The sequence below is a fragment of the Choristoneura fumiferana genome, chromosome 20 (assembly GCF_025370935.1).
Source record: "Choristoneura fumiferana chromosome 20, NRCan_CFum_1, whole genome shotgun sequence".
NCBI classification, from domain to species: domain Eukaryota; kingdom Metazoa; phylum Arthropoda; class Insecta; order Lepidoptera; family Tortricidae; genus Choristoneura; species Choristoneura fumiferana.
Genome location: NC_133491.1, coordinates 11544441 through 11569836, shown reverse-complemented (window position 1 = coordinate 11569836; position 25396 = coordinate 11544441). Strand labels below are relative to the sequence as shown.

The following is a 25396-nucleotide window of genomic DNA, read 5'->3' as shown; positions in this document are numbered from 1 at the left end:
TCGAAGTTTGTATCGTACCGTCCCTCTCGCTCTCGTATTAAATATAATAAGTGTCAGAGGGACCGCACGACAATAACTTCGAGTTTTGAGTTTCGCACTAGCCCTGCAGCACGCGGTTTGAGTTTGAGATTGTAAAAAATAAATGCTGTTGTTTACATGATGGCGATTTTTACTATCTTAAACCGCGCGCCGAGCCAACCGCGCGTCACCGCGTTCATCTGAACTTAGCCTAACTAGATATCAGTTAAATTACTTCGAGATCATAATTATATTCTAATTTATATCACTCTAATTAATTTATTGAAATGTTTGACTATGTGTTAGTGATTATTGACGGTGTTTGATGTTATCAGATTAAAATTCTAAAAATTATAAAGTTAAATTACTTACCTTAGTAACCAAGCTTACAAAATATCTCAACCGCTCAACATGTACCATTTACTTCACCAACAACACCAACAACCTCAGATACTATCCTCCATTGTTGGATTCCCCGGTTTTTGGCGCTCCCGGATTCCTCGGCTCCCCGCATGCGCAGGAGTCGTTTTTGCGCCAAGCGATTTCGATACAGGGAGGCTACTACGAAATTCGAAAATCGGAGCTCGTACCGTGCCGTCCCTCTCACTCTCGTATTAAATAATATAAGCGACAGCGGGACGGCTAAATACAAACTTCGAATTTTGCGCGTCGTAGCATAGGAGAGTGTAAAATAGTTTTTAATCGACCAATTAAAAGGTTGTCCGAGGCTCGCGAATTTGATGTATGGGGTTGGGTAAAAATGGTTGTATGGCATCTGAACTGATAAGTTATGGAGTTGGTTGGCCTTTGTTCCATGTGGGCTTTTAGTGGTTCAGAGGGTTCTCTGCCTTTTCCGAACTGTTTCACTTACCAAACTGTTTAATTTCCCAACTCACAATTTTCTATCGAACCATGTTTTTTTTGGAACTTTCATAAAACAAACCTAACCTACTGTGTTCTATAAAAGCATAAAAAACCGGCCAAGAGCGTGTCGGACACGTCCAAAATAGGGTTCCGTCTGCTATTTACTCTTAAACCACTAATACTCCCAAGCAATCTTAGCCGCTATAATTTTACTTGTAAATTTGATATACTTTACTACCATCCTGATTTTTTCCAAATTTTTCCACCCAACGGTTTAGATTTTAGAGGGAGAACGCTCGATTTTAATGAAAATTTGCACTTTAGATCCCTGAATCGAAAAATCGTCTTGGCAACCCCACAATGGTTTTAAAAAACCTATCCAACGATACTCCACATATAGGATTAGACGAGAAAAAAAAAATCACTCCCACATTACGTCTATGGGAGGTACCCTAAAAAAAATTATTTTAGTTTTTTTATTTTACCACTTTGTCGGTGTGACTGATATGTATATTCATGCTAAATTACAGCTTTCTAATACAAACGGTCTCTAAGCTCAACCGCCGACAGACAGACAGACGGACACAGCCGAAACCATAAGGGTTCCTAGTTGGCTACGGAACCCTAAAAAAGGTTTTAAATAGTCTGATTTTCAATTTTACACCAATATTATTATTAATTATTTTCTTTAACATTTGGATAGTTTAATTAGGTAAACACTGAGGTGTCATCCTACGGGACAGGCCTAGCCTAGTGTAGATGACACGGTATAACTAACTATCTGTAAAATCAAGTACGGTAAAACTGATCCTGTGGAAAACTTAATTTATCTAATCTAACTATAATGTCACTGTTTCCAATAAATTTTATTTTTTATTTTATACAAGCCAGTTAGACTTAATAAGAAGAAAGCGATTTCTATAACCTAACCAACAACAAGTTGGAAAACCGACTTTGTCACTTCAAAGTTCAATATCTCAAAAACGGCTGAACTGATTTTGATAAAACATGTCTACGAACCATCGCTAGAAAACCTGCTGTCAAATAAAAAGATCCGCATTCAAATCGGTCCACACGTGTAAGAACTACGGTGCCACAGACAGACAGACGACACACATAGCGGTCAAACTTATAACACCCCTCTTTTTGCGTCAGGGGTTAAAAACCAAATAATTCTTTGCCAATATGGTACAGTCAAAACACCATGTTACAGATCAAATTTCCATAGCTATTTTGATAAAATTAAAATCAGTAAGCGATACTTAACGTCCTTACAAGTCGAGCTATTTTCAACCGATTTCCAAGTATAATGATCGATAAAAACTTTCCAAGTGCGAGCTGGACTCACACTCAAAGGTTTCCGTAAAGGAGTCAGCTCCCATTTAATGATATTGTAACGGATAACTCACGTCTTAAACCGAGTTTAGCTCGACATGTTTCGGGCTATTTCGTAGCCCTTCTTCTCAGGAGCACGCGACTCGGCGGCTGCCGCGACACGCACACTACGCGCCACCGCTCTGCTCGCGCGACTGCCCGACGAAACTAACACCGGCGCACAACTACCCGCATTTTTATCATTTTTATTGTCACTGTCTAATGTAGGGTAGCACACAACACTAACAACATCGCTCCGTAAAGGCACGTTCACACCAACCGATGACGCAGCACGAGTATTCAATACTGTTTTCCAACTTGGGGGTACTTGGGGGTTAGGGGGGGTCGGTTTAAGACGTGAGTTATCCGTTACAATATCATTTAATATGAGTGAGTCTCACGGTATTTTCATGAGTCAGCTCCCATTAATATTTCCCCATGGAAGTACAAGAATTTATAAAAAAATCTCTTTGGTGCATCTTTGTGTTGGTTTGGACTGTGCGTTGACTGTTTATCTGTTGCTAGTTACGTTAGGCTGCGGCTCCACCGAGGCGGAGACGAGCGAAGTGGAGAGGAGATGACGATCGACCAATCCCTACACATCTGATGATAATGACGCGGAGACGAGATATAGATTCAACCAATATGATTGCTCGATCCCTACACGTCTCCTGTCCGTTCCGCTGCGCGCGTCTCCGCCTCAGTGGAGCCGCAGCCTTATGCTTCGATAAAGTTTAAGATTAAGGGGCTGTTTCACCATCCATTGATTAGCGTTAACCGACGGTTAAATGTGATGCCGTCTCCGTCTATTCGAACAATTCGAATTCGAACAAATAGAGACGGCATCACACCTAACCGCCAGTTAACACTAATCAATGGATGGTGAAACAGCCCCTTAGTTTATACCACACTGGGACACCAATTATTATAAAAGTAAAAAAAAACTTACCGATTTTGGTTTCATTTTTACTGTTGACGCGTCAAAAATTATTGTTTTCTAAATTATACCTAACTCGAATATATTTTAAAACCAATCAATCTGTGAATCAGACCTAATTCTTAATCATCCCGTGATGCGTTTTTTATCAATTTCATATATATACTGAGCCTTGGCACGTACTGAGTACGAAATATCTCAATATGTTCCAAATTGCTTTAGCAAGTACGAGTACCTACATCTGTACGACATGGATGCGTATTCCCATAGATCCGATACCTACTACTAATTTTACTAAAATTATATGTAAATTTTTTAATGTTTCTTGCTTCATCACGCACCGGCTTAACCTATTTGAATATATGATTGATTTTTTGGAGTCTTTTTGTATTTTTAATTTCAACTCCAAATTTGTTACTTTTACGGGTATCCCGTGAAACCATATCGTAAAAACAAACTGAGACATGGATGCACAGAAAAACCAGAAAAAGAGACCAGCACTGGGAATCGAACCCAGGTCCTCAGCATTCCGTGTTGCGTGCTATAACCCCTACACCACTGCTGGACAGGAATCTAGACACGAATTTTTCCTATGCATACATATCTCAAAAAAGAATCAAAAAGTCAATCATAATTTGATTGCTTAGTATTTTATATTTCCTGCAGAATAACGACATATGAATTTTCACAGACCCAGATACCAATTACAGTTGAAACGATAGGTACCATCTTGTGAAAGACAGACAGACAGACAGCTAAACCTTTTTACATCCTATCGGTACAGAACCCTAAAAATCGATAGGTACGTAGAATCGACTCCAATCAATTCCTCGCCGGCATCGAATGGCTCTTTATTATTTTTTCTTATTCGATAATAGGTACTGTCATGTGATAATACACCACATTTTACATGCAGCTTTCTTCAGTTTTATGTACGTTGGTTTAAGGTTAATTTTGCGTCATGTAAAGTGATATGAACATGTTTGTAATGCCCTAGCATCCAGTATCTTATCCCGTAATTATGCGATGGATAATTCACTCGACGCGGTGACAATTTTCGCATTTCACAAGAAGGTATTATACGACATTGATTTTACTTTGATTTTAGACTTTGTTGATTTAAGTTAAGGCTCAAATAATAATGTGTTGTTGCATGGAGTTGTTGGTTTGTGATTTTTATTCGCGTTTTGTTGTACTGTCAAGGTTGATTGGTTGATGTGTTTGTATATCTTCTTTGCTAGCGTGTTTCTGTAAGTAATGTACGTAGTGCGGTTTATTTTTATATAAACAAAGATTAATTATACTTATAAAATACATTTGGCATAAGTAATGGTTTAAACTTAAGTAATTTTGAATATATGTAGAGAACAATATAGTGTACTATTCCTTTGGCTGACTTAGGTCATCTTCTCGGTTAGACATTTACTGCGTACCTAGGTCGTGTTCTAGGTATTTTGATGACAATATTAGTACTCTCAGAGAAAATACTAATGAATATTCAACAGTTCTCCACTGAATACCTACATATATGCTCCTCGATTTTTGAAAAATACTAATATGTGATAGATATAATATCACACGATATAACACGCAAACACACTAACTTTCACATTTGTGGTTATACACTAGTCAAACGGAAATAAAGGTCACTTTAGTTTTATCGGTGAAATTAAATAAAAGACGTTTGAGTTTTTATCTAAGTACATTTAATTGAGTGAAAAGTATTTATAAGGAATTATAGGAATATTATAAAGAATAATATTTACCTATTACAGTTATCAGTTTACCAATTAACCTTATATGACCCCTATTATCTTTTGGGTAGTATAGTAGAAAAGGTAAGTCATCCACTTCAATATAGATCCGTGTAAATGTACAATTAGATAGCTCCAAAGTTATGAATACCTTCCTATACTTACGCAATTGGGCTTCGATTGTTAAAGACTATTATATATTTTCAAAGTATATATTATGCAGCATTATAAAGTACCGTTAACAATACTTTGCACGAAACACCTTCGTGAGGTATAAGTATAATTATCCTATAGATCAACAAGAATATAAGTACAGTACAATAACTATAACGCTATATGATATAAGACATACTTGCCTTTATCTTTTTGCCGTAAGACTAAAGTCTACTTTTGGATAAAATAAGAGTACCTATTTAATACGAACGGTATAACGTGCGAGTGAATAAGTCTACTTTAATACTCATAGAAGTAAAAAAGATAGCGATACTATAGTTATTAGTGTTATTACAATCAAATTGGCGGTTTATACTCAGTTAATCCTTTGGTTATTTGTCGTATAATTACTTTTATGTCATATAAGTTGATTTTCTTAGTTTTTAAGGAATTACTCGTAACTCGATTGTTGCGAATTGCTGGTTACCGTGCAGCGAAATTGTTTAATCTCATAATAATAGTAGCCTTTGATATCATAATTAAGTCGTAAGGTTATTACAATGTAATGTTAACTTATTACTGGGATGTAGACATAAATGTGTCCTATATTACTTTAGCGCAGCACAACGGAGTTATTAAGGGCCAATCAAGTTGGATGTCGGCCGCCGATCGTAAAATCCGCCAGATCACGAAATTCCTAGGCATATCGTGAAATGGTGCCAAAATTTCAATTTTTGCAAAAAAAATTGCAGGTTGTAGGACCTTGTGCAAGGTCCGCCCGGATCGCTACCACCATCTTGCTCGCTAATCCTGACGTGAAGCAGCAGTGCTTGCACTGTTGTGTTTCGGCGTGGAGAGTAAGACAGCCGGTGAAATTACTGGCACTTGAGGTATCCCATCTTACGCCTCTAGGTTGGCAACGCATCTGCAATACCCCTGGTGTTGCAGATGTTTATGAGCGGTGATGATCTCTTACCACCAGGAGACCCACTTGCTCGTTTGCCTTCCAACCGAATGAAAAAAAATAGCCTCAAAATAGGTCAGAACGCGCGTTTTTAGGTGTTTTCTTCGTATTACTAACAAACACATATTTTTAAAATGTAACGTGTACCTACCTATATCTAGTTTTCTTATCATTCAAAAACTCATGACGTGTCCCGCAATGTTTACTTCGTACTAAGGGTTTGTTTTGTTTTTTAGAGACGACTTTGAGATTTTTTCTATCAAACAAAGTTTCTACAGTAAATCCTCAAATATACCTCATATGAGTTTCAAAACTAAAGCCTTACTAGTAATGGTACAGCGAGAGATTAAATGAATGCAATAAATTCGCTAAAAACTCGGCGTACCCTTAACAAGACATTGCAAAACTAATACTTAAACTCAATATCCCCTGCAATTTGATAAAGAAGAACATAATTAATAAAAACAATTTAACTTAAAACCCGCGTAAGCGATGCATCAAAATAGCACCAGTAAAATGGCGTCACCTGTCAAATTGCAGTCTTAAATCAAAATGGCGGGCGCTCATCCTCAATCACTCTTGCTGGCTGATTGTATAGGCATCTCGCTTTGACTCTTGATTGTAGTCGTCATTTTAATATTGATTAATATCCGTTGCAAGAGCGTGAAGAGCGATGCGGTAGAGATTATAAACAATCCATAGAGCCATTTGGTCGCCGTGTAGTAGCTTACTCATTTTCTTTATTATACACATAGGCAGGATTGGAATATTTAGTAGACCAATTCACTCGCCGCTAAAGTCAAATGTTGGCTCTTTGTAACATTTTTGTACCTTAAAACATTTTAACTATTTGTTTTTGAGCGTACATCACTATATTTTTATTTCAGTACCTAAATTGCGTTACGAATAAAAAAGTGTAATTGTATTTGATATTTTCATAATGAGAGAGCTTGGCCCGTAGTTCCCTCGCGGGCAGTACGGGAACTTCACACACATCATTGAATTGCTTCGCAGGTATGTGCAGGTTTCTTCACGATGTCTTGCTTCAACGTAAAGCTCGTGGTAAATTTTAAGTGTAATGACACAAGAATTTCAAAAAACTTGGCCACCATGACTGTTTAAAAAAATAAGGTTACCTACATTTCCCATAGTATAGGTACTTTGGTGAGCCAGCAATGAACACTCCTTTAGATGTCCTCTGTCAACTTTATCGAGCCCAAGGGGTCCGTTATGTTATGTCCACTGCCCCATAATTACTAGAAAACTAGTGTAATTTCCATAAATCTAGATAAAGTGATTTGTCAGATATGCCATAGATCTCTATTATGATCTAGATGGCGCTTACACAGTGCAGCTCGGACTAGGCATACCTAGGTGAAAAACTTTAGTGACCTGTTGTATGTACCTCCAGTAGTGCACACAGATATGGGACTTTTGCCATTGGTAGGGTTCCGTAGCCAAAATGGCAAAAATGGAATATTTGTATTTTGGTTGACATTAAATAATAAATCAATATTTTATATTATTTTCAAAAACACATATAGTTTCGCCATATCTGTGTGTCTGTAGTATAAAATAAACCTAAACTTAGAAGATTCTATACAAAATGCAAAATTCTTAGCAATATTACTCGATTTTTTCGTAACGGCTACGGAACCACGGAACCCTAACATGGGCGTGTCCGACACACTCTTGGCCGGTTTTCGATTATGGAACGTTGACTTATCTATAGGTAGAGTCATTTACGATAACGCGTGCCGTGGTATATACTTACAAGAACAAGAATAAAAAGAATAGGTTCAGGTTATATTTAAATTTCACACACGCGTGCCGATAGGTCATAGGCTATTACTTACAAAAAAAAAATGTCATTCATATCTAATTTAGACAAAACCACTCGTCTTCGTGGATGGCACTAGGTATATAATATGGACACGTTACTACCATGATTTATAAGCAGAACTCAGGAAATCAATAATTAAAAAAAACACATTTTTTTTCTTTTTGAAATATACTCGTAATGTGTAGAATTTCGAACCCCGGGATCAATTTACTACTGCCAGGTACATATACTAGTCTTGAAGATATATAGCATATATTATGATTAGCAACACCTTAGAATATATTAAGCAACTATAAAATTGATCGATTAAAAGATATCCATAACTCGAGTCGATTATGCTAAAGGTTGCAAAGTAAAAAATGGAATCGAATTTTAATTGCAAAATTGTACATCCATCAGTCTTTAGTCAGTTGACGTATTGCAGTTTATAAATAACTGTCTTTTTTTAAGTTTTCTTTAGTAGTAGGTAGTTAGTGGTTTTGCCATCATGTCTAGAATATTCTGCGGTCGCTATTTTTTTTTTAATTGTCATGGGCATTTAATAAAAACCTGATAATTAGGTACATACAAGTAGCAGACCTAGATTCGCATAGGAAAAGTCGCGAGTAAAGATTGCGCGTGTAAAATAAAATATGTTTCATTGAGAATTATCCTACTAATATTATAAAATCGAAAGTAACTCTGTCTGTCTGTCTGTTATTGTTTCTTGCTTGCCGCAAAAATGATTTAGGTATATGAAATTTGGTATGGAGATAGTTTGAGACTGGAAAGGGGATAGGATAGTTTTATCCCGAAAATCCCACAGTTCCCACAGGATAGCGTTAGAAGTTTTTGCAGATGGAGTCGGAGCAACAGCTAGTTAGTACTAAATAAAACTTTTATTTTTATTTCCGTAAGATAAACGTCCGAGTGTTGGTCACTGTCCCAGTAGTTGTCATCTTTAATAGTGCTATCTTTACTTATAATTTTCTAATAACTTTCACGTTTAAAGTATTCAACCGATTGTGATGAAATTTGGTGCAACAATAATTTAAGACCCTGAGAAGGATATAGAATAGTTTTTATCTTTTTTATAAACGTTTTTATTAAAATTGTACATTTCTAGCTATTCATCCATATAGGCGTCAGCAGGCTGTCCTTTATTAGGCAAAGACATGTCAAACACTGGTACATTTATCTTACCGGTAAAATTACAAATCTACTACAAATCTGAAGTTAACACACAACATAATGTCGACTAACTGCCTCTACTTTAGTTAACTTAGATAACGGTCAACGCACTATTAACACATGTCGTCAAAACTTTTAAAGTGTCGTTCACCTCCAAACTCCAAACGCAGCTCAAACCGAGACCCGCGAATTATGGCCTTAAAGCTCATAAGTATGCCTCTAAAAATACGGAGTACTTATAGTTATATGTAGTGTTATAGCATTACCTAATTTCCCGTCATCCGATAACATTCTCGGCCTCGCGTAATAACTAGTTTTTACAGAGTTAAAAAGATGCAGAGAAGATAAAAAAAATACTTTTTTTTAAAGAAATGCGTTCGCATTTCAAATCCAGAGGGGCGAATCATTTATGTGATAATGAGGTAAACGTCCCAGTGCTCGACACGCTGATGCCTAATAGATGGCACCCTACTGACACCTCCATTGCTAAAACCATTAAAATAAAAGGTGTCAACTACTGGATCCGTGATGAGCACTCGTACTTTATTTACTTGTACGATGCTTAATAAAAAAAATCGGTTTCAGAACACTATTTTCAACTAAAAGTATTTTTCTTATGACGAACTATGATGTTTCTGTAATGCATCGTGAACAATTCTCAACTCGCAGTCGTATTTTCCATCCTACTCCATATTACCACAAAAACTCCCATATTTCAGAAAACATTAATCACAGCGCAATAAAAATTCACGTCAGCACTAATAGAATATTAGCACTACGTCAGGTTAATGAAAAAATAATTTCTTATGATTTATAGCTTATTCAGGGTCCCGCAAATTGCCGAGCGTTTGGGACGTTTAACTTAAGTACTGGCTGCGCTTACGCAGCCGAATAAAAAAAATCGAATTTTTAAGTAAAAATCGAATTTTGTTTGCGCCTTTTGGGGATAATGGTCGTTAAGGCCACGTTGGAAGTCGCTGTTTTAATTTGTGAAGAGATTTTGGATCAAAGAAAGGTGCATCAAGAAAGGTGCGTCTTAGGGTATGCTACCATAGAAGCAGTGCGGAGCAAGCAATCGTATCAGTTGAAATCCATCTTTTGTTTCACTCTTCGTTTACCTATAAGTAGGTACTACTGACTTCGCGTCGCGGTCGCGCAAGCAGAGCGGTGGCGCGCAGTACGCGTGTTGCGGCAGCTGCCGAGTCGCGTTGCTCCTAGGAAGAAGGGCTTCCAATTAGCCCGAAACATGTCAAACTAAACTCGATTTAAGACGTGAGTTATCCGTTACAGTATCATTTAATACTACTTACTTAATTACATTTTTCTTAATTGTAATGTGACTATCGTACTGATTCTACTAATATCATAAATGCGAAAGTTTGCGAGTATGTGTGTGTATGTGTGTTTGTTACTCCTTTACGTTAAAACGGCTAAACGGATTTGGCTTCGAAATAACACATCTTTTATTTTAATCTCTATATTCCCACGCGATCGGATTAAAATGCCAAAATTTCAACAGCCAGGCTTAGAGCCTTGACATTTGGCACGGGTGCCTTTTGCAATGTTACTGAAAATCAGGATGAGGTAGGTACTTATTTCTCGGGGATTCCCACAGGTTTTTTTTTCAAAATCCCGGAATTGCACTGTGCAAACTCGCACTATAGGTATTTGAATAATGCGAAATAGGTGCATCTCGAGTTCTTCGTGTTTCGCGTACCTTCACTTTTCTAACTGACTGTACCGGCCTCTTAATAATTCCAGGGTAAGAAATGCAAATAAGTGACGTGTATCTTTACGATGTAACATTAACTGGTATTTGATCGCCTCCGATGTCTGGTATCGGGGTTCGCTCCCGGCGCTGTGATGTAATGTGTTTTATGTGTAATGTGTGTTTGTTGAAATTGATACTATAAGATTGTTTTTTTGGAATCTTTTTGTATTTTTTATTTCAATTCCAAATTTTTACTTTTACGGTCATCCCGTAAAACCTAAATTGAAAATACAAACTGAAATATAGATGCACAGAAAAACCAGAAAAATAAGACCATCACTGGGAATCGAACCCAGGTCCTCGGTAATCCGTACGGCGTGCTATACCGCTACACCACTGATGGTCAACTCCCATGATGGTGATTCCCAGTGATGGTCTTATTTTTCTGGTTTTTCTGTGCATCTATATTTCAGTTTGTATTTTCAATTGATACTATAATCAAATTAAAGTCCAAGTACGAAAGTTCGTTGACATTGATGATAATTTCTAAAGATACAGATGTAGTGGATAATGTTTTGCCGTCGTATTTTGTCGGATAAGATGGTCTTTATGTTGCTTTCTCAATTTCAGTAAACTTCAGTAAGCTAATGAGGGCTATATGAATTCGCCGCTAGAGGCGCTAGTGTAGCGTGAGGTCTCCGAAATGTCAAATCTCATAGTTTTTGGGTGAGCTACGCGGGTTTATTTATTTTTAGGATAATTTTGTTAATATTTTGCATTACCTGAAATTAATTCTGGCAATTATAAGATAAGGGGCAATGAATGTCTGTGTTTTGAGTCAATTTTGTTAGTATCAAAATATTTTGCCTTGCCAACTAACCTACAAATTCGGTCACCGCATCTAAACAATCTTTTTTCTGTTTGAACAAGGCTTCCCTCTCTGCTTGTTTTTGTTTGAATTTGCTTATCATGGTTAAAATAATCTGTGGCACACCACTTTTGATTGTTTCGCCCATTTTTCAGCAGTAAATTTCCAAAAAACTCTATTTTAACACACGAAGGTACTAAACTCAACAAAGTCACATAAAAGATAATAGTAAAAGCTCAAGTGTCTGTTTTCTTATACTCTTTGGTCTGATTGCCCATGACATTTGAATAATGTTGCCACTCAAATAATAGCTGAGTTCAGCTTTCATTAGCCAAACTATACCTACAAACTTTCCGACAAAACATTACGATGGCAAAACATTATTCACTAGACACAAGCCTTATAAAGACATTTGTGTAAATGTTTGTACAGTCACTTAGCACCTATATCAGACACAACAAAGATCTGATACGACTCTATCTATTCCTGGGGCCGGTAGGACGTGTCGGATATTTTTACACGCTCCGCTGTGGCAGATAATTCAAGTGACCGTGTATATACATAGTCTTACTTAATTATTTAGGAAAAATAATGCAGAAAGTTAGGATGAATCTGAGCCTAATAACTCCTAATTAATTTGTAACACTGATTCGGACTTAATTTTGACTTATTTTGAACTTTGTGTTGGACTGTTGGCCGATGGGGTCAGAAGGTTCTCGAATGGCGTCCGCGGACCGGGAGACGAGCTGTCGGTAGGCCTCCAACAAGATGGAGCGACGACCTGGTTAAGATCGCGGGATCGCGTGGATGCGGAAAGCACAAGACCGTTCTGAGTGGAGAGCCTTGGGGGAGGCCTATGTCCAGCAGTGGACGTCTTTCGGGTGACATGATGATGAATTTGTAACATATTAGATATCTCATAATCAAAATTCTGTTTTGAAAAAGAATTTGAATGAACTTTAAGGATTTAACATGCGGACCTACATTATCATTCCGCGAACAACTAAATCAATAGACATAGCTCGAAGAATAATGCATGTTAAAGTGGCAATGGGCGGGTGACATTGCTCGAAGAGCAGATAATCGGTTGAGAGAGGAACTCCTCGAGTGGCGACTACGATCCGGAAGGCTTAGTGTTGACATAGGCCTCCCACTAGGTGGATGGATGACATCACGAGAGTTTGTGGATGCAAGTGGCGAGATGTCGATCATTGTGGCATTCTAAGGGGGAGGTGTTTGTTCAATATGCACTGGTTGAAGACTAGTTGAGGTCTAGTCTTAAGGCACTTTGGATTTTTTTTTAATATACTGTTTTGTTTATTTCTGGGAATATCTGATTCTTTGATAATTGGGACAAGAAGGGATCCTGGTTTTTCACCGATTTTTTTTTTCAAAAAGGTTCATTTCCCAACTGTTTCATATGGACTCATGTTTTTTTTTCTGAAACTATATCATATATTTCAGGACTATTCTGTAGAAACCTATAGATTAGGTTTGGTTAGTTTTATAACAATCTTGAAGTAGGTACTTACAGCATCAAGAAATACGTTCGTCTATATGGGTTGGGAAATGGATTATTTGGGATAAATACTTTTGGCGAAAAATTAGACGAACGAGAAGAAGACAAATAATATCGTATACTTAGGCTGGCCGTGTCTGACTGTATTTTCTAAACCTTCCATTTTGTGACCAAACATGTAAAACAAGATTCAATCTGACAAAACGTCACCGACATTACTTATGTCAATACACTGTCAAAACAAACCGCGTCATTGTATTCAGAACAATAAATACCTACGCTTAAGGTTTCTTTTCAATTTACTAAATTTTCTTTTTCTAATTAGAAACCAGTCCCTTAATGCGTTTTCATAGATTTGTTATTCCCACGGTACTGCAAATAAGGTTATACATTTGTATTCTTATTTTCACTCTTAATATTATAGACACAAGGTCTGAAATTCATAAAACAATACACATTTAATAAAGCTGCTTACTATAATGAGAAACTACGGAATTAAGCACAGGTTAAAAGTAAACCTTATTATACGTGGGATTAGGTGAAATTTGGTTTGGAACTACAGCTTCCATATTGCTTGATTGGCAATTGTTTGTTTTGATAATTGAATTTTTGATTGATCGTGTTTTTTTGTTTGTTTTATTTAAGTGACGTAAAAATCTGTTCACGGTTTTTTATTTATTTTAATATTTTCATTAAAATCTATGAAAAAGGTGCGAATTTATAGTTTTTTAAGTCTTAAATCCATAATCATCTGCAACCGTTGATCTCGACGCTGCTTAATTAGAATGCCAAACATATTGTAATAAAGTTTTGCGAAAAATTTGATACTCTACATAACTAACGAAATCTCGACTTGTAATTCTTGTAAACCAATTTTAAAATCTAAATTTTGACAAAACGGACCTCGTAATGCATAATTTCTAAACAAATGGCTTAAAGCCCGACACGTGGCCGAATTAAAATATTATAGTGGTCAGCCATTTGCATAGTTTGCGCTGGACTTAGGATAATCTGCGGGTTGACGAGGGATGTAAAATTATACAATAAATATTTTGGTCCATGGCTTCAATATTTTGGAAATAAGTTTGTGGTGAACAGAGCCGTCTCAAGGGGCTACTACGAAATTCGAAAATCGAAGTTCGTATCGTACCGTCCCTCTCACTCTCGCATTAAATAATATTAGCGCCAACGGGACGGCATGATACGAGGTTCCGATTTTGCACTTCATAGTATACCTTAGGGCCAGGCCATGATATGAGGAGGCCTGGGGTACACACAAGAACTTAGGGCCCTTTTGGAAATTAAAAAAAGGAAATGATATTTTTTTCTGCTATAAATGTGCTATTTTATTTATTACGCACAAAATCAAATACATACATATACACATATAAGTATGATTAAGATACTTACTGACTTAAGGGATTTCTTTTGAGCAAAATCTTGTATTATAATTTTTTGCCGGATAAAAAAAGAAAAAAAGTTTGTTTACATTTAGTTCATTACCTAAACCTTTAAAACCGCTGTAACTGTAAGTCAAATTTAATCGAGAAGTTCTTTTTCCGTCGATATTTGAATAATAATTAAAACATGTAGCATTCCGGTATTATTTAAAAATAAAACAAAACAATAAAATATTACCTGTCCGACCAGCAAAGAGCATCGTCCCGATATCTGAAATAATAAAACAAAATATAAAATAAATAAACAAAAGAAGCGCGTTTCTTTTAAAACGTAAAAACTTTAGTAGCTATATCACTGCAAGGCAAGCAGTAAGAATGAACCGTTTTAAACAAAAGCCCAAAATTATATACTCGTGTTGTATTTTTTTAAATACTTATGTAGTAGCTATCACAAAGAAACCAATTCCAAAAAAGTCTTGTAAAACGTGCAAAATCAATTAATTTACTGTCTAAATATTTACGATGTCGCTCAGCGGGGCTACTCCGAAATACGAAAATCGAAGTTCGTGTCGTTTCGTCCCTCTAACACTTATACTATTTGATACGAGAGTGAGAGGGACGGTACGATATGAACTTCGATTGTCGAATTTCAAAGTAGGCCCTCAGACTCCCTAGGTACTCTAAGATCTACCTACTAGAACGCTGTTATTTGGCAATAATAATCACGCCGACAGTAAATGGGTAAAAAATATATGTTTTTACTTTTCGGCTACCTATCCTTCAGGAAGTATTAACAAATAATAATAAATGACGTTATAATAAAGAACTTTTCTCTCCTTTAACCTATAGCGCGGAATCCTGCCCTATCGTAAATATACTTCCGTAAATATTGTCACATTTCTAGAAAATAATTTATTGAATCAAGCGATTCAGGCGTTACTTTGCGGAGGTTCACATCAATGAACTAAAACAATTGCTTTGCTCACCCGCGACTTTATTATAACTACGTGTATACAAGATATGCGTGTTCATGCAATTCCTCCCCCTCCATACTGTAAGAACACACACAAACCACACAAACCCATCTATCACTACAAAACTTAACGAATGTGATTGGTTTTTAGTATTTTTTATTTCAACTCCAAATTCGTTACTTTTACGGGTATCCCGTGAAACCATATCGAAAATACAAACTGAGATATGGATGCACAGAAAAACCAGAAAAAGAGACCAGCGCTAGGAATCGAACCCAGGTCCTCAGCAATCCGTGCTGCGTGCTATAACCCCTACACCACCGCTGGACAGGAGTCTATACACGAATTTCTTTTTCCAGTTGCTTTTTGCCACTTAAGCAGCAGCACTAACGACATCTATGTTTCGCTCTCATCGAACGAGCGAAGTTAACATGTCATATTATCTCTGTAAATCATCACTCATCAGTGCCGCAATGATAATCCCGCTAATATTATAAATGCGAAAGTTTGTAAGTATGTTTGTTACTTCATCACGTCTAAGCCGCTGAACCAATTTTAGTTGAAATTTGGTATAAACATAGTTTGAGTCCCGGGGAAGGACAGGATAGTTTTTATCCCAGAAGATTGCATAGTTCCCGCGGGAGCGGGATAGCGATAGCCAAATATTTTACGCGGACGGAGTCGCAGGTAGTGGCTAGTATCTAATATATATTAAACGGGCGAAACAAAAAAAAATGTTCAACTATTTAAAAAACGTTTAATCCACGAACCCATTGACAACTTGCATTGAAACAAATAATCACAATGACAGTAATTGTTAGTTACTTAATCGATAAAGCAATGGCTGCCGTCTTCCATTTGCTACGCCAGTAATGGGTCAAGTTCTTAATGTAGACAGTACTTAGTTGGAGTAGCGCTGAATAATGCATACTGTATAGCCTCTGGGAGGTGTAGAAGGCTGACTTTGTAGATGTAGAGATGAGCGAACTGTACGCTTCTGACTACCCAACTGCGGCAAAGTCCAAAAAAAGACTTTTATGTTTTGTACTTTGAAGCCGTGGTGGCCTAGTGTTTGACCTGCGTCTCAAGCAGCATATTTTTACAGCTATGTCGACGACTTTAGTTCTACGACAAAGTCCCGTATTCCGGATTCTGTCGCGCACAGAAACTTTTTCAACACAAAGAATATATTTTTGTCTGACACGTTCCTATTACGATCATAGTATGATACGGTGTGGTAGAGACCTTAAGGTGGTAAAGCAATTTGTTGGTCAACTATACACTAAAGACCTTTCTAATACCTCCATAACCACCATCTCTGAACTCGTTATGCTAAACGCAAGCGCAGGCGCCAACAATATAGCACATTACCTAAATAGGTGAACTAATTCAAATTGAAAAGCTGTTTTGTTTCAGCCAGTGCTTTGACGCCATTGGAAAGGAAAGCTTTTGTATGGACCCTTTCAAAGTCGGGTAAACAATGTCTGCACAGAGCAAATAGGTTCTAGGGACTTTTAGATGAGACATATTATTATTTTCAATTGGGTAATGTAATGGGAAAAAAATATTCCCATTTAGGGCCTGTTTCACCATCCATTGATTAGTGTTAAGTGACGGTTAAATGTGCTGCCGTCTCTATTTGTTTTGTTCGAATAGACGGAGACGGCATCACATTTAACAGTCAGTTAACACTAATCAATGGATGGTGAAACAACCCCTTAGTCCATCAGTTAGTTTATCAGAAAATTTTATTTTCACTTCTCGTGCTTGTAAAATTCGTGTTTATGCTGGATCTAGGCGACATAAAATGTCTTTATATGCTCTAGTGCATAAAGTAAAATCTTCTTCTAAGACCAAGGTAATAAGGTCTCCACAGCCACAAACGAAAAAGGTTTTACATATTTTTTTAATCATTTTTAATTTATATCAGCATAAAATAGCATAAAATCTAATATATTATAAAATTTATATAACTACTCAGTAAGCGGAAAAAAAACCACTGTTGCTATTTCATTTCCTCGCAATCGAAGTGAAAAGCAGAGTGTAAAACTCGAGCATGAAACCCATTTTTCCCTCGATCATTTTTTCCGTGCCGGCTCGGGTTGTATAATCTACTATTTTATATCAGCGCATTTATTTTTTCTTGTGCGAATCAAACAAAAAATGAAAAATATAGAGCGCATCAAAGATCGGGAGTGGGGGCCGGTGACGTCACGCCGTGCAATCACGCGGAACTTTAACTGGCTATTATCCTCTTAAATGAGTCTGAAAATCTAAATCAGATGAATCATAATCATCATACCAAGCCTATATTCGTCCCACAGCCTGGGCACATCCCTCCTGTTTCAATGAGAGGGCTTGGGCCGTAGTTCCCTCGCGAGCTCAGTGCGCATTGGGAACTTCACACACACTTGAATTGCCTCGCAGGTTGTGCAGGTTTCCTCACGATGTTTTCCTTCACCGTAAAGCTCGTGGTAAATTTCAAATATAATTTCGCAAATGAATTTCGAAAAACTCAGAGGTGCGAGCCGGGGTTTGAACCCACGACCTTTTGCTTACAAGGTCAATCAGATAAATAAAAACTCTCAATTAACTGTTACAAACATGGATAACTAACAACAACCCAACTGTTTACAAACATCCTTTAAAAACGCGTCTCCATTTTTTTTAAGAACGCACGTTTCGTTTCTGGGCCCACTCCAGCAAATTACTAAGTAATGCCGCATCAGTATGCGCGGCGCGGCTGATATTGCCCGTACAACGGAACTGCGCTACCGAAAGCGAAAAAAAAAGTTTTTTTTTGCTGAGCGGCTATGTTTTTGATATATGAATTCGCTGCTGGGCACAGGCCTCCTCTCAGAATGAGAGGGCTTGGGCCGTAGTTCCCACGCGGGCCCAGAGCGGATTGGGAACTTCACACATACCATTGAATTACTTCCGTAAAGCTCGTAGTAAATTTCAAATGTAATTTCGCACATGAATTTCGAAAAACTCAGAGGTGCGAGCCGGGGTTTGAACCCACGAACCTCTGCTTGAGAGGCGATAGGTCAAACCACTAGGCCACCACGGCTTATTTTTTAATTCAAACAAAAAGGAAAAAGTTTTTAATAAAAACAAAATACAACTTGCTCCACATTTCATGTTTGTAACAAAAGCTGTATGAAAATATCCAGCCAGCTCCCTAGACAAATTGCTCCAAACGGCATCATAAATTTTCAAATTTCGAACTCTGGCTCCATAAAACACGTCTACCAACCGAAGCGGCAAATTCGCCAATATCCGACGCACATGTTTACACCCCATAGAGAATTTAATAAAGCACCTTCAAATATCAGCAATCTTTTTCTGTCATGCTGAATATTATAAACCCTTAAATATAAAACTGTAAGAGTCAAAATAGGGTAGCTTCAAGCTGGAGGTGTGAATTTTCTTGCATTTTTTTTTAATCTGACGCGTATGAACAATGAAATATTGAATAAATAATCTTTATACGGATACGTGTGATCACGGAAATATGACCGTTTAATAAGCAATACACTTTCCCCGGGATAAAACCGAGATTTGAATAACGAAAACTGCTTGGGGTCATATCTGTGGCTCCAGTGAAAAGGGGTACAAGTCTGAATTTGGCCAAATTGAGTTATATAGACCAAAAAACACAAAAAAAAATAACGCATCGATTGGTGTAAACGGATCTAAGATATCTTTTAAAACAACGGACTTTTCTGGTGGTCAAGGGTAGAACTGCCTTAAAAAAGTTAGCAACAGAGGGTACTTGTCAAGTTGTATTTCTATTAACTAAAGTTTTGTTTGTGATTTATGATCTAAATTTAGTTGTACGTGCTGTTTTTTCATATGGCGGGTGTAAAAAAATCTAAGCACACTTGAACCCTAAAACAAGAACAGATTTATTTAGTTTACATTGATACAAGTTAAGTTCAATCTCTTTACATAAAAAAATAAAATAAAATATAAGATTAAGTCGAGCTGCGCCCGTTTTCACAAATCGAATATAAAAAGTTTACGTGGAAAAGGATATAAGTCTTTGCGCGGAGGAATGAGCGGGTGAGTGGGGAGCCATGGCACTCACGGATGAGCCACAATCGTGTGCGCTGACTTGTGCAGGGAGAACGCGCTTGCGAGCTGCGCAGTTGACGGTTACGCGATTAAGTTATATCCTTTTACACCAATTTTATTATTAAACTAATATGGCACATTGCATTAATTTTAAGGGTATTAATTAAGATATATCCCTTGACACCAATCATTTAATAAGAATGATTAAGAAAATACAAAATATCCATAGGACTAAAACTATTATTTAATTTAAATATCTAAAACTAAAACTTTAATTAAAAAAGAGAGGTGGGCCTCTTGGCATGGTGCCCATCACGCAGGCAGCATTCCCGCGTTGAACTGCGATTGCGATTCTTTGCGTGAGAAAGCTGCCGGCGCGAGGGTTGCCTGTTGCCTCCCTTAACCTTGCTGAGCTCCCTGTGTAGCTCCAGCGCACCCTTACCCCAAGGACCTAGAGTCTCGACGCCAAAAGCAAAGAAGATATTGGGCGCCGAGACAGCTATATTTTGTGACCTTGAGGCGTTCCCGGGCGTCTACCGCCGCCCCCGCACGTTTGGTAGTTGCTGTTAGGTAGGACGCCGCCAGGGTGTCTGTACAGGTAGCGTCCCACACCAGCGCACGGCCAGTCTTCCAGGGTATCAACGACATTCCGTCAGGGCGCTTGCCATCGCTCCGTACAATCTGGGGCTACAGAGCGGCGGGAACGTTGGCACTAAAGAAACCCTTCTGAGAATGTCGTTGAGCACTCTCAACGACATTCTCAGAAGGGTTTCTTTAGTGCCAACTGCGTGGCGGGACAGTCGGTCGGCGCCTGAGGAACAGGAGAGGCCATGTTGGCCGAGACGGTCCACTGGAGCCCCACAAGAAACACAGTTGTTACTTTCGCAGATCCCAACTCCCAGCCGTAGACCAGCAGCTATGCGTAGTGTCTGGGTCGATAAAAGTTCTAGTGTTGGGCGAGGGGTATGCATGGAGCCAGTAACCAGATTCTGGCTTGGACACAGCTAACAGTCTGTCCCGGTCCCTGCCTGTTAAAGATTCTATTAATGCCTATAAGGTGGTGACGGAGGCTATTGTATTCCAGGCCCTTTGCCTATGTGGTTTGGACGGGAGATTTGGACTCGGTCCAGCTAGCCAGTCATTCGTGGCCTCGTTCAAGCATGCAATCTCGTAGTTAATGCCCGCTGGAGCTTTAAGTATTCTACCTGCGAGATCTAGCGTGCTGTGGATCGAAGATAGGAATGCCGGCAAAGCTACACTTGAAATTTTGCGAGTTCCCAAGCCGCCGTTCCTTATCGGTAAAGTGGCTTGGGTCCATGCCTGCTCGCTGAGATAAATGTATGTGTATGTGTTTTCAATTTGGGTTTTCATGAAACTATCAATTAGGTATGATCAAATGGGGGAATTTCCGAATGGGGCAACAGCGAAGCAGGTAAGTGAAAGGGCCACTTCAACAAAAAAAAATAACGAGGACAAACAAAAGTTTAATATCTCTGAGACTGCAATTTTCAGTTTTAAAAAGGCAGAATTTCCTAATTTTGACTACAATACAAGACGTATGATGACGATCAATGGCACACGGTATGTCTTCTATGAAGACGCGGAAAATCCCCTCTACCTAGTGTGTTTGACATACTTAGATACTAATGATGAGAAATTTTAAGTTTGTTTTAAACGGGCATTTTTTATGTTTGCATGTGAGATTTCTGAAAAAATTATAGCGTTTTTGAATAGATATTTAAATACTTTCATGTGTGTTTTATTCACTCAACTTGGATACAAGTAGCATTTTGAATTTTTCATTATTATTTAAGTCTACTTATAACTAAAAACACAATTAAAAAAAAACGTGCAAAAGGCTACATGTCTGTTATGTCTGTAATTAAGTCTAAAGAACTGCATAAATTGAAAAATGCAATCATTTTCTACACCATTAGTTCGTAAGCTAGTCTTCTGTGGATAATATTATACATGTACTACAAAAAACATTCCGGATGCGTACCCTTTTTCACTTCGTATAAAATTACGAAAACTTGGTGAATAGCGATATATATAACCACTTGAACCTTTTTACACTTATTTTTATACTTCTATTTTGGATACAAGTAGTTAATTTATAAACTAATAGATCAAGAGCAAAAATAACATTCCCATAAGAAAGAGCGCAATTAATTTAGTGCTTTAACATACCACATTTATTAGTATATGTAAATATACAAGTGTAATGAACGTAAGTTTGAATCATCTCGGGCGTAACTGTTTTTTGCGTCTCCTGTAAACTTGGGTTTTTCGACATGTACCCCTTTTCACTGGAGCCACAGAATTATTTCGTACCCATTTTCTTCTAAAAATCTTAAAATATTATAATAATCTTAAAATATTAATATTGTTGTTGTTTCTTTAAAAAATATGGCTCTGTCCATCGGAGGACGATTTTGCCAGTGTCTAGTAGTTTTTGCCGTTGTACGGTAAAAAAATTCTAGAAAACGAAATATGAGAGGTAATGGTGGATGAACGATGACAGCGCGACCAATATTAATATTAGAGTCTAAGCGAAAGATTTTTTTGACATTTACTGAAATAAACACTTTCCTTTTTTACTTTAATATTTTTTTTCAGCATCATCAAAGTTCCTAAAATGTACTGGTAATACCTAAATTGAAACACCACTGCAAAAAACATTCGAACTTTTCAAACGCGTTCGGAACTTAAACGTAATAAAATGTAATCGGATTCTGTTTAGCTTCGACTCTCGATGAGCGAGCTGCAATTGTCAACAGCCGTGGCGCCATTTTGCATTTCGAACGCCAAACTATTTGGGTAAGCAGCGTCATTTGTAACAAAAAGTATTAAATTACAGTTTAAACCTTATAACTACGGACTAAGGTTCGATTTCGCTTCTGGAATATGGTCGTTTACGCTAGTTACATTCTGATCCCTTCACTTTGAAAGGCCCGCTTAACGTTTCTGAAAGTCGTGTTGACATGTTAATGTGACTATCAATTTTGCACTTTTTAGAATTTCCCCGGTGTTAAAAATGGCAGTTGATGCCTTTAGCGATTTTGAGGCAAGATGTGTAAGGCTTTATCGTGCAAAACAGAATGACGTAACTGAAAAGAAGCTGGCTAAGTGCGAAACTGAACTTGTCTGAAGGGGCTACGTACGATGAATATGTAATATGTGTCTCATCGATGTAACACATGTTGTTAATAAAGCATCAGAGCCTCCGAATTCCTTTAAAAAAACGTGTAGAGTAAGTATTATTTTCTAAAAGACTGTTAATTCTTGCGATATTACCTAATTCATAAGAAAATGTTCGTGTCAATGGGCAGCGGTCGTTCGCCGACGTAACATTCTGGGTGCTTCATACCGGGTGAGCCCTTTACAGCAAGCAAATAATTAAAACATAGATCGTACCTACTCTTTAAACTTAACGACATTAGTTCAGCAACTTTAAAAATATATTTTTGATTCTATTACACAGTAGCTAAAGTATATTCGAAGAAGCAACGTCAAGCAACATTTTGAAAACATAGATTGATAATACCTACTGACGTATCAGAAATATTATATTTCTTTCTTTTTTTATATTCTTTCTTTCTCTGAGTCTTCCGTCGCTTTAAGGAAGTAAGGATGAAAATTCCTAAATAACTTTTTTATTTTATTATTATTTGTTATTATTTTGTATTGTTATTATATGTGATTATTTTCATGTTTTAAATTTACAGCGCATAAACATGGTATGAATATGGTGAGAACTGTAATGCTGTAAATTTTCATTGGTTTATAAATAAATTAATCTTTATTCGATAAAGCGCCAGTTTTGTTGTTACTCAGCAAATATGTTTAAATTATGATAGAAATACCGGAATATAGCTGGGACGGCACGGATAATTACGACTCACCCTTGACCTGCGCGCAGTTGGCACGAAACTTGCGCTATTCCATGCACCTGACGCTACTTGCATGCAAATATAACCTTAAAGACTCAATATTGTGTTTAATATTATAAGTAAAGATTGGCTTCGCAGATAAAGAATCAATAGCCCGAAACCTGGTTGAGCAAAATTTCGCTCTACCGAATGCACGCCTCTTGTTCTGAGAGGAGGCCTGTGCCCAGCAGTGGGACGTATATAGGCTGGGATGATGATGATGATGAATGCACGTTTCCGGGTGACACTATTTACCGGCCGTACCAATACTGACATGGAAATACCGACCTGATATTTCGTATACACGCCCATAGAAACTCTTGTCACTTTGACACCAGTTTGTATGGGCGTGTAGTGTACACAAAATATAGGGTCGGTGTTTCCATGTCGGTTTATCCGTGCCGGTAAATAGTGTCACCCCACGTTTCCCATTTGATTTTTTTTTATAGTCCATACAGTACCTGCAGTATCCAATTGCAGGGCAAAGGCCATTTGCACTATTATGCCCTCAAATATTTGCATCGGAAATTTACTGTGACACTCCTCTTGGGAGAATATATCCTTTAAATAAAGATTAGTTTCCATTTCCAGTTAAAAATAAAGAATGAGGAAGAAATCATGTATGATTTATTACCCATGGATGATTTTATTATAATTAATCATACTCGTTATAACCAAAAAGAGTTATGAATCGTTGTGTCAGAACAGGCAGCTTACAAAAATAATCCAGAAAACCAAATTTAAAAGCTAAAAAATTCAAAAATTCCAATGTTGCCTTCGAATCCGTACCAAATTTGAACTTTGAAATTCGGAACACGTTTGGCGCGTTCACGGCACGCGCTAGGGTTGGTAGGTGACGGAATAAAATTACAATAACACACATCCTCGCGATGTTGGTAGCACTGATGCGAGTGTAATATCATCTCATATCGTACGGAATGGCGCTGTATACAATTTTAATTAATTCGGGACAATGGGCCCTGATGCGCATTATCTGTAGGCACTTAGTGAGGTGACCAAACAACAAATAAAGCCCTCTGACTGAGAGGAAGCCTGTGCAGCAGTAAGACGTAGTCTAGGATTATCATGTAGTCAGAGGAAGTAATTGGCTACTAGCATGCTAGCAGTAGTAGCAGCTCTAATAATTTTAAGTCTTTGGCTGTCTTAAATTATTAAGATATTTGTTTTACCATTGCGTTTTGTTATTGTAACCGTACGAACTCGTTTTTAGTTTATTTTAAACTAACACCTTTATTAAAACAGCATAAAACAGTGTTAAACAACGTTAACACCAAACAGTGAGAATCGGCGATGCTTTTTATAAAATTCTGACATATGTTGCGTTAATAACAAATAGAGGTTGTCAAATATTTATTTACTTAGATTTTATGGATAATCGCGACATTGACAAGTACATTTGATATTTACCACGAGCTATTATATTTACACCTGTGAAGCAATGCAGTGGTGTGGTGATTCCAGCGGGAAGTATATGTATACATAGGTTAGAATGATGATGATGACAATTGAATACTTGAAAAAATCAAAATCGAAAACGTTTAATTTGCAAGTAGCTCCTAAGGGCAAAAGCAAGGGCTCTTTTACATGCCACTTTTTGAACTACAAGCGCTTTTGGAAAGACCATCGTTGTGAAGAAGAATGGGCCGCAAGAAACTTGGCAGGAAGTCATTTTTGACAAACCAAAATATACCGAGCGGCAAAAAAATTGCCAGTAGGTAAAGTGGGCCAAAATTGTGTGGCGCTGAGTATATATAGTTACAATTATCTTAAATGTGAAAGCTAATATAACAAAGTAAATTAAAAATATATTGATTAAA

General features: G+C 37.4%; 1 protein-coding gene across 8 annotated transcripts in view; it reads right to left on the bottom strand.

Annotated features, from left to right (window-relative positions):
- trh (PAS domain-containing protein trachealess) overlaps positions 1-25396 on the bottom strand; it is a 270673-nt gene that overhangs the window by 220339 nt on the left and 24938 nt on the right. For 7 of the 8 annotated variants that reach the window (XM_074103417.1, XM_074103416.1, XM_074103420.1 and 4 more), the window contains exon 3: positions 14814-14846. The exons of the other annotated variant lie outside the window; for it this stretch is intronic. In XM_074103417.1, coding sequence (XP_073959518.1) covers positions 14814-14846 — 33 coding nt within the window. The remainder of the gene's footprint in view (positions 1-14813; positions 14847-25396) is intronic. 8 annotated transcript variants of the gene reach the window in all.